The sequence below is a fragment of the Capsicum annuum genome, chromosome 5 (assembly GCF_002878395.1).
Source record: "Capsicum annuum cultivar UCD-10X-F1 chromosome 5, UCD10Xv1.1, whole genome shotgun sequence".
In the NCBI taxonomy this organism is placed as follows: Eukaryota; Viridiplantae; Streptophyta; class Magnoliopsida; order Solanales; family Solanaceae; genus Capsicum; species Capsicum annuum.
In genome coordinates this window covers 33423794-33439626 of record NC_061115.1, presented here as the reverse complement: position 1 = coordinate 33439626, position 15833 = coordinate 33423794, and the positions used below count along the sequence as shown (strand labels likewise).

The window sequence follows — 15833 nt, the reverse complement described above, 5'->3', positions numbered from 1 at the left end:
TTTGTATTTACCTGTCTATCTTTTACTTTCTTCCCTTAAATTTTCCATACTTCGATTTCATCTTCATGGGTCGATTCGTATCTTTTCAATGATATGAATTGACTCATTTTTTCAAAAATATCTCACACTATTAAGAGATCTTACACCTTACATATAACTACCTAATATTTCAGTACAAATATGGTATTTTAGTATAACACCCGGTAAGTTCATTCATGCCTTGTTATGTTTTCTTGAACCCTTAGATCGAGTATACATTATTTAGGATGAGTTCGTAAATGTTAAGAAAGATTTATTTGTGATAATAGACCCATGCATCGTGTCATAGGAGACTAAGCTTTGGCATTCACACCACACAACCAAGCAGGGGAACTCATTGGTTCACCTCCGCCGTGGCCTATGCACTGCATCAGGGAGCGCCATGCTATGGGTGTGCGCCACAACCCCCCCATCACGCGCACTCATCTGATGAGACTTTGTTTTATTCACTATTTTAAGAGTGTTTTGGTCTTTTTATATTATGGAAAACTTCTCCTAACATTCTAAAATATCTCTACTTTCCTATTTGCCCTAAATGAACCAAAATACCACCTATAATCCTTTCTAAGTCCAAAAAAATTCAAGGTTCCATAAGCTAATTCTAAGGTCATATTTCAAGGTTTATTTTACAAATCCTCCGTCAAAAGTATGTAGAACGACCCTCTTTAAATTGATTTCAAAAGTATATTTTTTTAAAACCTTATTTATGTATAAATAATGTTTTTAAATTAAGATTGAGAATTATTGCATGATAAACGAAAGATTTGGGTCTTGAAAATACTTTTCTTCATTTAAAATTATTTTTAATTGTATATATCTAAGTGGAGTTGGAGATTATTACGTGGATTCTGAACTTATCTTTATTACTACTATAAATATATGGTTGTTTGAGGAAGTGATTTACGTTTAGTGCTTTATAAAGATCTTGAACAAGCTATGTTGTCTTAATCTTTAAATACATTTCAAAAAGAGTTTAATGTGAGCCTAAAATGATCTTTTATGCAAAGCCTTCTAGTGAATATGATTATTACAAGAGGATGACATGTTTGACTTGCAAGCTTTGATATGGTGATACCAATTTAATAAATGCCCTAAGAGTATGAAATGTCTGTAAAGAATGATTTTTACGATTTAAAAAGGCTAAAAGACAGACTTAAAGAGAATTAGATGGTTAATCGAGAAGGTATGAGTCTGAAAGACTCATTATCCAAAGTCATGTTTTGCTAACACAGGAATGAATTTATCGTGAAATATGGATAGCCACTATATGCTTGATTCGCTCAGTAGTATGCGGTATATGATATGATATATGCCTCAGTTTATGTGTCAAATATGGATTGAAGGCTTTATTGATCGAGTAATGGTCGGACACACATAGCCCATAGTGTAAAGAGATGCTGGTGATACCATTTATCTTAGAACTATTGAAAGAAACTGTGTTTATCTTTCAGCTTCACTCAAAGTCTCTATTTACATCCTTTATAACTTGACTTCTATTCTCATGATTATTTTGTATAGAGCTATTTTATTATTTTTCAGTTTTGCATATCAATACATTCCACGTATTGATCGTCTTCGGGCGTTACCTTATTTTATAATATAGGTTCGGAGACATATTCCCATGGTTCTGTACAATGTTAGGATCATTAGGACAACTTTAAAGTTGGTGAGTCCTCCATTCTTCGGAAGATTGCTTGTATTCAGAGTTTCGGTATTTTTCTTCATGGCGTTGTCAGGACCTTGTCCAGTTTGGACAATTTATTATGTTTAAAGGTTTCTTAGACAAAGGTCGATGTTGAATAGAAATTTCAGTATCTCATATTGTGTTTTCTTTGAGATTGTTAAGATGATTAGTGATTTGCATCCAGATTCTTATATTCTTCTTTCGTTTTATTTTGCAAATTATATTATGATGCTCATGATGAATGTTAAGAGGTCTTTTCAAAACTTCAGTGGTGTCGAATGTCTGCAACGTTTAGAGCCTAGTCTTCAATTGTGACATTTAATTTGCACACGACACACCCAATAAGATCAATGGGAACAAAAATTTAACACTATAGCTTAATAATAATCAAATAAGCACTTATTTTGAGAAAAAAATACTTTTTTTTTAAAAAAGAAGGGTATTTGTTAAACTTGCAAAAGTGATTTTAAAAATAAGAAGAAACATTTTTTTTGCTTCTGGGAAGAAGCAGAAAACTTCTGCTTCTCAAAATAAGCAGAAGCAAAAAATTAATTTTTTATGACAAAAATATCCCTATCACACACAAATATATATATACACACACAGAGACCTTATTAACTAACATATCTTAAAAGTTTGATTAACGTTTGATTTTTAAGAATTTATATTTCATATTTCAAAGAAGCAGATCAACCTTTTGGCATACCTTCAGAAATACAAGACAGATGTTCTACAAGTATGGAGACATTGCGTGATAAAATTAGGGAAAAAATCGTTGAGAATTTTTGTGATGTATGAAGGGCTAGTTATTTTTGTCGTTAATTTTTCATATATAGTGATTTAATTCATGAAATAACTTCTGTATTTATTTTTGTTTGATGTTTTAAGTAATATTAAAATTATTTAAGTAATATATCACCATTTAATTTTTTAATATATTTATATATATAAATATTGATTGAAAATTTTAGAGTACGTACTATTTAATTAAATTAAAAAATTTAATTAAAATATTATAATAGATATTTAAAGTAATTTTTCTCTATAAATTAATTTTAGTAATAAAAGTCAATTGATAGATGTTCTTTTTGGTCATTTGTCTCAAAAAAATACTTCTTGAAAAAGATTATTCAAATACAATTTGATTATTAAAAGTACTTTTCAAATGAAATTACCAAATACAATTTTTTTTTTTCTAAAAGTACTTTTTTAAAAAATCATTTTATAAAAACCTCTCAAATAAGCCGTTTTGTAATAACAAATGCAAAGGAGCTCTAAATTCCAATCCTAGCCAATGAGTGAGAAAAGAATATAGAACAGTAAACGGTTTGAAAGAATTTAATGTATTAACAAAGAAAAAAGAAAACATTTAAATAATACCAACCAAACCAAAAACCAGACCAAAAAAAACCAGTTAAATAACCAAGAATTTTTTTTCACACAAGTTCAAAAAGGGTGTCATTTTCTTACACAAAACCTTAAGAAAGAAAAAGTGGATAGTGATAGAAAGCAAAGTGAGAGAAATATATATATATACCACTAGCAGTATTGTATTGTGGATATCTATTTGGTTGAGTTGCATGTTATACAAAATACTACAAAGTGTATTTAATTGAATTATTTTAATGTTAGTTTTAGAAGTGAAAAATGAAATTGAAAGCAAAAGCCATGCCAGATAAAATGGGAAAGAGAGATAAAATATTGTTGTTGTTGAAGAAGCAGATTATGCTTATAATGTTTATGGAGATTAGAGCCACTATACTCTTCCTTTTTCTCCTTTTCATTTTTGTTCTCTTTGTTCTTTAAATCATTTAACAATCAACTTTTTTTTTTTTGTGTGTGTGTTTGCTTGATCTGGATTCTTTTGTTTGACACTTTTCTTGAAGTGTTTTTTTTTTTTTTGGTTAGTTTTAACTGTTTTGTGTGAGTGCCAAGTTCTTGATTTTGTGTTTCTTGAAGTGGGGTTATTTTTTTCTTGGAGTTTTTAGTTAGTGTTAACTGTTTTTATTTGAGTGCCAAGTTCTTGATTTTGTGTTGCTTGAAGGCGTTCTTTGTTTTTTGGTAAGTTTTAACTGTTTTATTTGAGTATCTAGTTCTTGATTTTGTGTTTTTTTTGAAGTGGGCTTTTTTTCTTCTTCGAGTTTTTGGTAAGTTTAACTGTTTTATTCGGGTACCAAGTTTTGAATTTTGTGTTTTTTTTCCAATGAAAAATTGGATATTGGGAACTATTGTTGAAGATTCTGGGATTGGTTGAGCTTTGTGTCTTTAGTTTGGTCAAAAGCACTTTAATTTTACTCCTTATTTGTTCAAGATTTTATACTTCCTAGTCCATGCCATTGGTGTACGTACCAAAAGACTTGGTTTGACTAAATTACTGTCATCTGTTTTCCCCCTCCCCAGTATTTAGTGATTTTTTGGGGGAAAAAAAAATAAAATTACCAACTGTAAATTGCAGAAAGGAAAAAGAAGAATCCACCATTTTTGTTGTGGGTTTTAATAGTTTCCATTGTGTTTAGATATAGACAGATTAGGAGAAAAAGTCATAAACTTTAATCAGTTTGAGGTAGAATTGGTTATCATGCTTGGTGGGGTTGTTTGTTGCCAGTCTATGGGAGTATCTAAAAGTTCAATTCTTGATTTGATTGCGAAAGTTAAATCTTGGATTTCGTGGGGAACGAGTGGTCCAACTTCCTTGGATTGCAGATTAAACATGGATGTTGACAGTAGCAAAACTTGTTGGGAATGCAAGATGAAGTTTACTGATTCTTGCAACAAGTACAATTGCCAAGTTTGCAATGGTGTTTTCTGCAGTGATTGTTGTATGCACAGTTATGGATCTTTGGATGTTGTTACATCTGGATCAGAAGGGACAATTGTTGATATAAAGTCTTGCAGGTTTTGTTCTGAGTTAAGGACTTGGAATAAAGGTGTTGGGAAGTATAGAGAAAAATTTTATCCTTCTGAGTTTCATGGAGGAAGCTTAGAATCAACATCACCAAATTTCAGTAGTGATAGATTTGATGGTTATTCTTCACATACACCAGTTAAGAGTAGTTTTACAACCTTTTCAAGTCATCCATCTCTGATATCTCTACGTCACTTACCAAGCAGGTACTGGAACAAGGTTATCATATTGTAGAATTTTCTTTCTTTTTTTGGTTATCAACTTTGTTATCTAGGTGATGTGCATTTCAAATGTGTTAATATATTGAATGGACGAACATATATCCTTATTATGTTTTCTCAAGATTTGTTTTGGATTAGTACCCAGAGATGTTATATCTTGAAGTAGCAGATGGTGGTGCTAATATGAGATGATGTACTCAGATTTGATGGTTATCTTGAGCTGAGGGTCTATCGGAAACAACCTCTCTACTTCCCAAGGTAGGGGTAAGGTCTGGGTACACTCAACCCTCCTCAGACCCTATTTGTGAGATTACACTGGGTATGTTGTTGTTGTGTCATTTCTAAGTTCCTTTCTAAGATACTCAGCTTTCGATCATCAACTCGCATTTCTTTTAGTTGATTTGGGAGCTCAATTGTATTTGTACTTATAAGCTGTTTATGGGACCAAGAATTTGGTACTCTTGTTGGAATGAAATTTGTCTCTTTTGCTAATAATTTCAGGAGTGCTGAAGACGAAGGAGGGGATTCAGCAAATCAATTTTTTAGTCCGTCGAGTAGCTATTTTCATGATACTCCAGATATAGATTCGAGTAGTGTTAGTACTAGACATGAATTTTACAGTTTAAGGTCAGCTGGATCAAGTCCATCAGACAGCCCCTCTAGGATTCGTTTTACTTCCAATAGAGTTGGGCATTCTGTACAGCAAGATCGGAATGAGACCCTAAGGTCTCTAAATGATGGTCCCTTTGATCAAGAAGCCTCGTATGTTTTAAGAAGGCTTGAGAAAGGGACGAAGGATCCAGAGACTGCTGATGACAGTGTTGAAAATTTGTCCAATCACAACCAGTTAGAGAAGCAGCAAAAGCCATTCGATCTTAGAAATAGTGATCTCATATGGTTTCCTCCTCCACCGGATGAAGATGATGAGGCAGAAAATAATTTCTTCACATATGATGATGAGGACAATGAAATTGGAGTGTCGGGTGCAATATTTTCTTCAAGTGCGAGCCTTACTACCATGGATAAAGAGCATGTCAATCACAAGGAACCTATGAAAGCTGTTGTACAGGGCCATTTCAGGGCTCTAGTCTTACAGTTATTGCAAGGTGAAGGAATAAAGTCAGGGAAAGAAAGCGGTGCTGATGACTGGGTTGACGTAGTTACATCACTAGCATGGCAAGCTGCGAATTTTGTGAAGCCGGATACTAGTGAAGGAGGCAGCATGGATCCAGGTTATTATGTAAAGGTTAAATGTCTAGCTTCTGGAAGCCCAAGGGAGAGGTATCATCCATCTTTTCTTAAACATTTGCGTCTTAATCTTGGTTAGTCATGTCTCATCATTCAGCTTGTTTCAATGCAGCACCTTTGTTAAAGGAGTAGTCTGTACAAAGAATATTAAACACAAGCGCATGACTTCACACTGCAAAAATGCTAGATTGCTTTTATTAGGAGGATCACTTGAGTACCAAAGAGTTCCCAATCAGTTGGCATCTTTTAACACATTATTGCAACAGGTAGTTGGTTGATTTGTCTATCTTTCTATGACTGAGATAAGAGTAATTAGGGACAAGTTTATGAGTCCTATTATCCTAACAGGAAAGAGAGCATCTGAAGATGATTGTTGCAAAAATTGAGGCCCACCGTCCTAATGTGCTACTTGTGGAGAAAAGTGTATCTTCTCATGCTCAGGAGTATTTACTGGCAAAAGAGATCTCTTTGGTGTTGAATGTTAAGAGACCACTTCTGGAACGGATAGCCAGGTGCACTGGTGCTCTTATTACCCCGTCTATCGATAACATAACCACGGCAAGATTGGGATATTGTGAGCTCTTTCACTTAGAAAAAGTTTCTGAAGAGCATGAACCTTCGAATCAGTTCAACAAGAAACCATCAAAAACTTTGATGTTTTTTGATGGTTGTCCTAGACGTTTAGGTTGCACGGTAATTTTCTCTGCTTCATATCCAACGTTATTTTTTCTTCTGCTAAAATTTTTAATGTTTGAGTTCTAGTTAAGACTTATATCATGCATATCTCATAAGTACGTTGGATCTAAAAAGTACCTTGTGCTAAAATTATGAAACTTCTCTATGGCGTAGCGCTTTAATATTCTCTTATTTATTGCCTATGTCTACTATTTATGCAGAACATCCTCGACCACTCTTACTAAGAAACTTAAAAGAAGCCTCAGAAACAGAACAAAGGGTGGACATTTTGTTCTGCTTGTTTTCTCTTTCCTTGAATGACTAAATTTCTAATTTCACCTTCTTGTCATGTAATTTATTTGGAAGTGCCTTTACACCAGTCTTTGAGCGCGACATATCCTCTTCTTTCCACATTTTTGAATCCACAATATATAATACTGGTTATAGCTGTGCTTGCAATTCAAAATGACTTGAATTCCACACTTGTGCTTAATGCCAATTCTGCAGTTTCATGTTTCCAAGAGCAATAATAACAAACATTCGAGATATGCTTATTGATGTAGTGTTATTTGGGGCATCGTATTGTTGTAATTGCAAAGAATCAGTGGTCCTACTGTTCACGGCAAACCTTCACATATTGTGCAAGCTATATCATGGAAAATAAGTACTCCTTCCGTTTCATTTTGTTTGGCCTATTTTGACTTGGCACGGATTTTGAGAAAGTAAAGAACAAAATTCAATTATGTGGTCTTAAATTAAAGATATGTCAAAAGTATCAAAATGCCCTTTAATCTTGTGGTCTTAAACATGCCATTTGGAAAGTTGAAATTAAAGAGTTGCTGAAAAAGGAAATAGTCATTCTTTTTGAAATGGACTAAAAAGGAAACTAGGCCAAACAACTTGAAACAAAGGCAGTATTTTTCTTCAAGGAAAGGCAAAAACTTTTTTCCCTGGGAGCAATGAGAGGGACAAGAGAAGGCAGTATAAGCCAAAGAAACCATAGATTGAATTGGTCGATTCTTGTACAATCCAAATGATACACTTGAGCAAAATCAAATGCTCTAATCTTTCTGTTTGATCTATGAATACTTCTGTACAAAACAGACCTACGTCATACCTCCAAAATACCTATACTTTATAATATCACCTTTCCTTTTAAATTTAGAGTCCGTTGCCTCTGCCGTCTCTTCAATCTTTCATATTATTAATCATTTGTCTTCATATAATAGTTATATTGGGCTTTGTCTGATGACTTTGTGTATCACTTGTACATTCTCAATTCCAATTAGTGGACATTTTACAAGAGCTTGGTGAAATAGTAATGATAACTTATAGCGTACACCATCTGCTATAGTAGATTATTGCTCTAGTAAAATTTGGTAGGTTGCTCATGCTTCAATCAGCTGTAGCTCGTCATCAGGTATCAGTCTTAAATGCTGTATTGATTTTGAAAATGCTGAATGAACTTCCATTCTGTTATTTAGTCACTGAATTGATGCCTACTGGGGTCTTTTCTGCCCATAATGATTCTCTGAGCTAAAAATATTAACAAAGGAAAAAAATGATCTTCAGACTGTGCGTGGTCATAAAGAATTAGCAGTTGTATCTGAGTTTAATAACAAGAGGCTGAGTACGTAAGCAGATGTTAGTTATCCTTTCATTTGACATTTTGTAGGTCTTGCTGAGGGGTTTGTGTTGTGAAGAGCTCAAGAAGGTGTTTCAGTATGCAGTCTTCGCAGCATATCATCTGTCCCTTGAGACATCTTTCCTTGCTGATGAGGGTGCTAGTCTACCTAAAGTTTCTGTAATACCCTCAATTGCCATACCAGAGATGGCATCTGCTGATAATGCTATTTCAGTGATTTCTCATACTGCTTCCCCAACAAGACATCGGAGAGTTACTAATGACCCACATAATCGTGTTGGATCTTCCAGCTGCAATGTGGACATTGGTTTACCAGCATCATTGGTGGAGCATCATTATCCTCCTTTTAAAAGTCCACCTAGGCTAGATGATTCTGTAGGCAGAAATGTTCTCTCTACTGCATGCCTTGAAAATTTACCATTGTTTCATACACATGTACCTGTTGAATCTGTTGAAATAAAAAGTCATAACAGTGAAGAATCAGGAGTAACTTTAGGTCAAGGGGAGAGTCAACTAAGAGAATCACCAGAGCTGTCAAAGCTTGAGATATCAGATGAAATTGAACCCTCTAATGAATTATATTCAGCTGCTGACAGTCATCAAAGCATATTAGTATCATTTTCAAGTCGACGTATTCTAAATGGAAGTGTATGTGAACGTTCTCGGCTTCTTCGCATAAAGTTTTATGGCTCTTTTGACAAGCCACTTGGACGATATCTTCAGGATGATCTTTTTGGTCAGGTAAAAGTTGAGAGAAATCATCTTGTTATGTCCAATGTTAGTACTTTCGTGATATTTATGTGTTGCACTTCATATTCCAGATTCCTTCCTGTCAAGCATGCAAGGAGCCAGCCGAGGACCATGTCATTTGTTATACGCACCATCAAGGGAACCTTACTATACATGTTAGACGGCAACCATCAGTAAAGCTACCTGGGGAGTGGGACAACAAGATATGGATGTGGCATCGATGCCTCAAATGTTCACATATAGAAGGAGTACAACCAGCAACTCGCAGAGTAGTAATGTCAGATGCTGCTTGGGGACTCTCATTTGGGAAGTTCTTGGAACTTAGTTTTTCAAATAATGCAACTGCCAACCGTGTTGCTAGCTGTGGTCATTCTCTCCAAAGGGACTGCCTCCGGTTTTATGGGTGCGTGCTATACATTAAGAATGTAGTTTGTCGTCTGCCAGTAATATGCACTCACTCCGATCATTCAATTGTTGATTTGTACTGCTGCAATTTAGAGAAATAATATTTTCCATTTGCCTTTACAGGTGCGGAAGTATGATTGCAGTCTTCCGCTATTCTCCTATTTATATTCTGTCAGTTCATCTACCCCCATCAACTCTTGTGTTCAGTAGCTACAAAGAGCAGGAGTGGTTACAGAAAGAAACAGATGAGGTGCTATAAGTTTCGAAAACATTCCCCATTATCTTGCAATGATGCTGCGTGTTTAGGATTTTTCTGGTTTTCTCTTTTTTTTTTTTTAAGCTTCCGATAGCTCTTATTACTACTATCTTATGTTTCTTGTAGCTACTGTGCAAAGCCAAAACCTTGTATGCAGAGATATCCAGTGCTTTCCGCAGGGTTGGAGAGAAATATTCCTCTTTAGAACACAATCTATCTGATAAAACTGAGCTGGATGACTGCATCATGGAGTTAAAAGACTTACTTATGAAAGAAAAGAGCGATTACCATGTAAGCACCAGCACCAGTTGGAGATTAATGTCTAATACTTACACATGTTCCTTTCATAGATAATTATGTATTCAAGCATGTAGGATAAATGCGTTCTCTTCCTTACATCTGCTGGTTCTGTTTGTTTCTACAACAGGACTTGCTTCAAACTGCTGATGCAGAAACTTCTGAACGAGGCAAAGCATCGGTTGACATTCTTGAACTTAATCGCTTGAGGCATTCCCTCGTGATTGCTTCACATGTTTGGGATCGCCGGCTTTTATCTGTGGAATCTTTCCTCCAAGAGAGCTTTGGTTCAGCGGGTTCAGAGGATATTGGATCTTTTAGTGAGGTGATAGATTGGAGAAATGACATGTTTCTGAAGAATGACCCTCTCAAGCATGTCTATGAAGAGTCCGAACCTGAATACTCAAATTTAGATGAATATCCTGAGAAATCATTTCAGTCTGAACAGGAGGAGACTCATGAGTCACCTTGTGGACTGGAAGACTCCATGTTTACCTCATGCGAGTTCGAGAAAACGCAGGATATGCCGGTGGAAGGAGAGAATGCAGTTAATGGGACATCCTTGGAACGAGCTCCTTCAGCTGGTTCTGTTCTTTCTGATCAGATAGATTCTGCTTGGACTGGTACTGATCGATCTCCCAAAAAAGCTCAGTTAAATATGACATTACAAAGAAATGGATCTGAAGCTGCTCCTTTCAGGCACCTGAGTCAACTTGACTATCCTACTATTGCAAGGCTAAAATCACCAGCAAGAGTTAACTCCTTCGACTCTGCATTGAGACTACAAGAAAGAACCAGGAAGGGTTTGCCGCCTTCTTCACTGCATTTATCAGCAATTAGATCTTTTCATGCTTCTGGAGACTATAGAAATATGATCAGAGATCCAGTTTGTAGTGTTCAGAGAACTTATTCTCAAATGTCTCCCAATGATGCTCAGAAGTTTAATCTCCTAATGAATTCATCACCCTCATTTATTTCTTATGCAGCTCTTACACATGATGGAGCCAGGTTATTGGTTCCACACCATGGCTTCAATGACATTGTAGTAGCTGTTTATGACAATGAACCTTCTAGCATAATATCCTATGCTCTTACTTCCAAGGAGTATAAGGGCCGGGTAACTGATAAGCCAAATGTACCTGAAGCTGAAAGGGGTTGGAACGTGAATGGCACCAGGAAGGAGGATGGTGTGGCCTCTAATGTTTCAAGATGGCAGTCTTTTGGCTCTTTAGACATGGATTATATCCGTCACGGAGGCGGAGGCTATGGTCCGGAAGATGCTTCCAGTACAATTAATTCCTTCTTTGCAAATTCCAAGACTTCCCCACACCTAAGGATCTCTTTTGAAGACGAATCTTCAAATGCTGGGGGAAAGGTGAAGTTTTCTGTCACTTGTTACTTTGCTAAGCAGTTTGATGCTCTCAGGAAGAAATACTGTCCTGATGAACTGGACTTTATACGATCTTTAAGCCGTTGTAAGAGATGGACCGCTCAAGGCGGAAAGAGCAATGTTTATTTCGCTAAGTCATTGGATGAAAGATTCATAATAAAACAAGTTCAGAAAACTGAGTTAGAATCTTTTGAAGAATTTGGACGGGACTACTTCAAATATCTAACAGATTCTGTTAACTCAAGAAGCCCAACTTGCCTTGCTAAAGTTCTGGGAATATATCAGGTTGGACTCCCTTTTTCTCTTTGTGCCTGTGCTATGCCAGCTTCATTTGGTGGTGAATAGAAATGCTTCTCCTTTTATTTTGAAAATGTCAATGTGGTGCTGAATCTTATTTTAATTCATGTTGTTATATGCTAGATTTCAGTCAAATACTTTGAAGGAGGCAGGGAGACAAAAATGGATTTGATTGTGATGGAGAATCTCTTTTTTGGAAGAACTATATCTAAGGTCTATGATCTTAAGGGTTCTCTACGATCCCGTTACAATGCAGACAAAACTGGGGCAAACAACGTGCTGTTGGACTTGAATCTTTTAGAAACGTTGCGCACCAAACCTATATTTCTTGGAAGCAAAGCAAAAAGAATCCTGGAGAGAGCTGTTTGGAATGATACATCCTTTTTGGCGGTAAGCTGCTTGGCTTCCAACTTTGAGTGTCAAGATTTCTTTTAAATATAACGATGACTACTACTGAGCCTTAGTTCAAACAAGTTGGGATCGGCTATATGAATCCTCACTGACCAACTTTCTCCATTAAATCATCTCAGGTCATCATTATACAAAATGTTCTTGATATGTCCTACTGGCATAAGAACCTCTAATAGGGCTAAAAGACTCCTAGAAAGCAGAGTATCTCAAGTACTCCCTCCGTTCCTAAATAAGTGATCTTTTTAGCTTGGGCGCACCCCTTAAGAAAAGAGTCATATCTAGATGACAAAAAGCATTTTTAAACTTACCCTTGATAAATACCTTGAAAAAGATGCAACTCTTTAGTAGTTTCTTGGTTATGTCAAACCATCTTTATTTGAAGAAGGGTAAAATTGGGAAAACATCACTAATGTCTTCTTTATTATCTAAAGGATCACTTATTTAGGAACAAAATAGAAAGGCTAAAAGGGCATTTATTTAGGAACTGAGAAGGAGTACTATGAAAAAGATCTGATAATGGAGGGTACACTAGTCTTCTTTGGTTTGGTGAGCACTTTATCAGGGAATACTGTAAGTTGTAATTATTTGTCTCCCAGTAATTTTATCAGGGTACACTGGGTATGTTGTTGTTGTTGTTGTTGTTCCTGTTCATGGGTGTCCACATACGAGTCCGCGTGTGAGTATGTGTAGAGCCTTTTGGGGTTTTAGCAGGGCTTGGAGACCATACCCATATGGCTTTGCTGTGCGAGAGTAGCAAGGAGCAAATCTCTTACTAATCAAATTTAGGAAATCCAGCAGAAATTAGCCACGCTACTGAATTGAGCTTTGAACTGCAGGAAGGAAAAATAGCTGGACTTGCAGGCTTGACATTTTTAGATTTATCATCTAACTTGGTCTACGCAAAGTTGTAGACTAATGGGATTTTACTCGTTGCACAGCTGTCTAATATTTTAAAGATTTGCTGACCAATTCTAAACATTAATTTGTTGTGTACCTAATATGGCATATCTAGAAATTGTCTGGTTTTCAGTCTATCAGTTGCCATGAATAGTATACGAAAACCCAAGTGTGTTGCTGTTTCATCCAAGGAAGTGCACAGCAATATACAGTACAGAATTCATCTGAATCATTCTTTGTAACGGGAGATGTATGACTTATTGCTAAAAGTTGATTCATTGTGATAGCGATATTATAGTCTGACACTGTTGTATGTTCTCTAGGGTAAGTAATGTTTAGGTTGGCACACTGCTACATGATAAAACGTTTTCTGGAGTGGAACGGGGTAAAGTGATTGAACATGTTCTCTTTAGCTGGTTTATAGTTGTTTATTAGTGCTGAAGTAAAATGCTTTGTACTTTGGAACCTGCTCCATGCTGTTCAGTTGCCACTTTCTCTTCTTTATGCATATAGTTTGAGCGATGACTAATGAAGTTGCTCTTCTTGCCAGTCGGTTGATGTGATGGATTACTCTTTGCTAGTTGGGGTGGACGAAGAGCGCAAGGAGCTAGTCTTAGGGATCATTGATTTCATGAGGCAATATACTTGGGATAAGCACTTGGAGACATGGGTTAAGGCATCTGGCATACTTGGGGGACTAAAGAATGCATCACCAACTATTGTCTCCCCGGAACAATACAAAAAAAGATTCAGAAAAGCGATGACAAGCTATTTTCTCACTGTGCCTGATCAATAGTCATCTTAAATTCATTACAAGAACTTCCTGTCAATAAGCAAAACCAAATTGGTTTTTGCAAATAACAGGAAAGAAAGTTGATAAATTCCAGTTAGTCCATTATCTTCTTTTTCTAGTGTAGGATAGAAATCAAATAGCCCCTTAAGAGGGTATGGAAATAGGGAACTTGTATCCGTGTATTGAGAAATCTGGCAAAATGTACATTTGACCATTTGTACATTTACAGGCTTCATCAAGCAAATTGATCAAGCTTCTTTTTGGCAAACCACTTTGATTACTTCTTCCATCCCCTACAAATTTCCCTTGATAATTGCTACTATTATACATTGTATTATCATTGTTAACATTGTGTTTTTGGACTTTGATTAAGAGTAAGGTTTTCGTTAAATGACCTACTCTAGGTCGCATGGGGAGATGATGCAGTAAGGGTAGTCTGGTGCACAAAATATCTTGTATTAATAGGAGTTTGGGGAAAGGCAGAACCCAAGATGTGTGATGTAGATAGCTTAAGCTAATTCAAGTATCAGTGGTTGGTTCTCCGATTCGAACCCGTGATCTATAGGTTACACAAAACAATAAAGGTTCTCCGATTCGAACCCGTGATCTATAGGTTACACAAAACAACTTTATCTTTGTTCTAGCGCTCCCCTTCCACACTTTGGTGGAGTGAGGGATCAATGTTTTCTTCTTCCACTTTCGTGTTCAGGTTTAAGTCAAGTCGAGTGAAGAACCATGTAAAGGAGAAGTCGGTTAAGTATATCCCAAAGACGTGTGCTTTGTACATTTGTTGAATCAACATCAACTCTGCTAACCAATTCTCTTCTTGCTTGAAATGTACTATTTTTTTTTTTTTTTAGAAACATAACCTTTCACTAAAAAATGAGCTCAACGGCCTAGAGGGTACCACATCATGTGGAATACCTACGTCTTGTTGCAAGACTTATTTTTTAATATGGGTCATAAGACGAGCAACTTTATGTGATCAACATCGGGCACAAGGGTCCTTATACTATCCTATCCAAGTCTGAAGAACTTCACACTGAAGGTATGGTGTATGGAAAAAAAAAAGTGCAAGAAAGGAAGAAAAAAAAAGGACAATCTTTTGATGCTTTTATGCAATCTGGAAGGTACCTTTTTTAAAGGTTTATATAATCTCATATGATTAAGCTTAAGCTTTATATGTGGTTATCAAAGAATAGGCTGAAGGCTCAGCGGGGCTAACTAGGATCATCCATTGTGGGTAGGTACAGCAAAGGATAAAGAAATAGGTTAATAAAAAAAATACCTATATAATCTCCTAAAGTAAACATTCCTCATTTCGCTTTGTAAACACACCAGACAAGTCTAGACATCAATATAAAAGCACAAAATAACAACAAACACCTCACATACATGTCACATGTTCAACTAAAGAAGGATCCATATATAATCTAAATCAAGCAAATAACAAGAGTTCAAATTTAAGCTAAATATCACATACGAGTCAAGTAAAAGAGCCTAAGTGTCTCAAGAAAAGTTATTCAATTTTTTTTTCTAAACATATTTTCAATATCAAAATCAAATTGCATCATTCAATCATGTGTAACATCTAACAAGAGCACCCACATTCAATGAGTCCTAAAGACTATCTAACTCCTAACGACTTGTTTTTCCCTCAGGACGATCATCAACCATCCATCGTTAAAGAGTTTGTGAAGTATGCTCAACTAAAGAACTAAAAAGTTAAAAACCAACTGTAACACCCCAAATTTTTATCCTTGAAAAATCCCTGAGCTTTGAACTCACTGCCCAACGTACGACTCACTATACAAGTCGTAAGGTCTCTTTACGGGGCTTAAGGCCCCAATCATAGCCTAACCAGTCGGCTAGCCTAAAGTTTTTGTTTTGAATATAACTAGGGGTTACGAGTCGTAATGA

At 35.9% G+C, this 15833-nt stretch overlaps 1 protein-coding gene across 1 annotated transcript; it reads left to right on the top strand.

The window, feature by feature from the left end:
- Nucleotides 1-3159: 3159 nt before the first annotated feature.
- On the top strand, nucleotides 3160-14181 carry LOC107870646 (putative 1-phosphatidylinositol-3-phosphate 5-kinase FAB1C). Its single transcript, XM_016717237.2, has 11 exons — nucleotides 3160-4834; nucleotides 5351-6130; nucleotides 6210-6363; nucleotides 6446-6790; nucleotides 8448-9158; nucleotides 9239-9570; nucleotides 9696-9822; nucleotides 9955-10119; nucleotides 10256-11800; nucleotides 11936-12202; nucleotides 13671-14181. Exons 1-11 carry the CDS (start codon nucleotides 4302-4304, stop codon nucleotides 13914-13916), a joined length of 5205 nt encoding a protein of 1734 aa, XP_016572723.2. The 5' UTR covers nucleotides 3160-4301; the 3' UTR covers nucleotides 13917-14181.
- Nucleotides 14182-15833: the final 1652 nt, after the last annotated feature.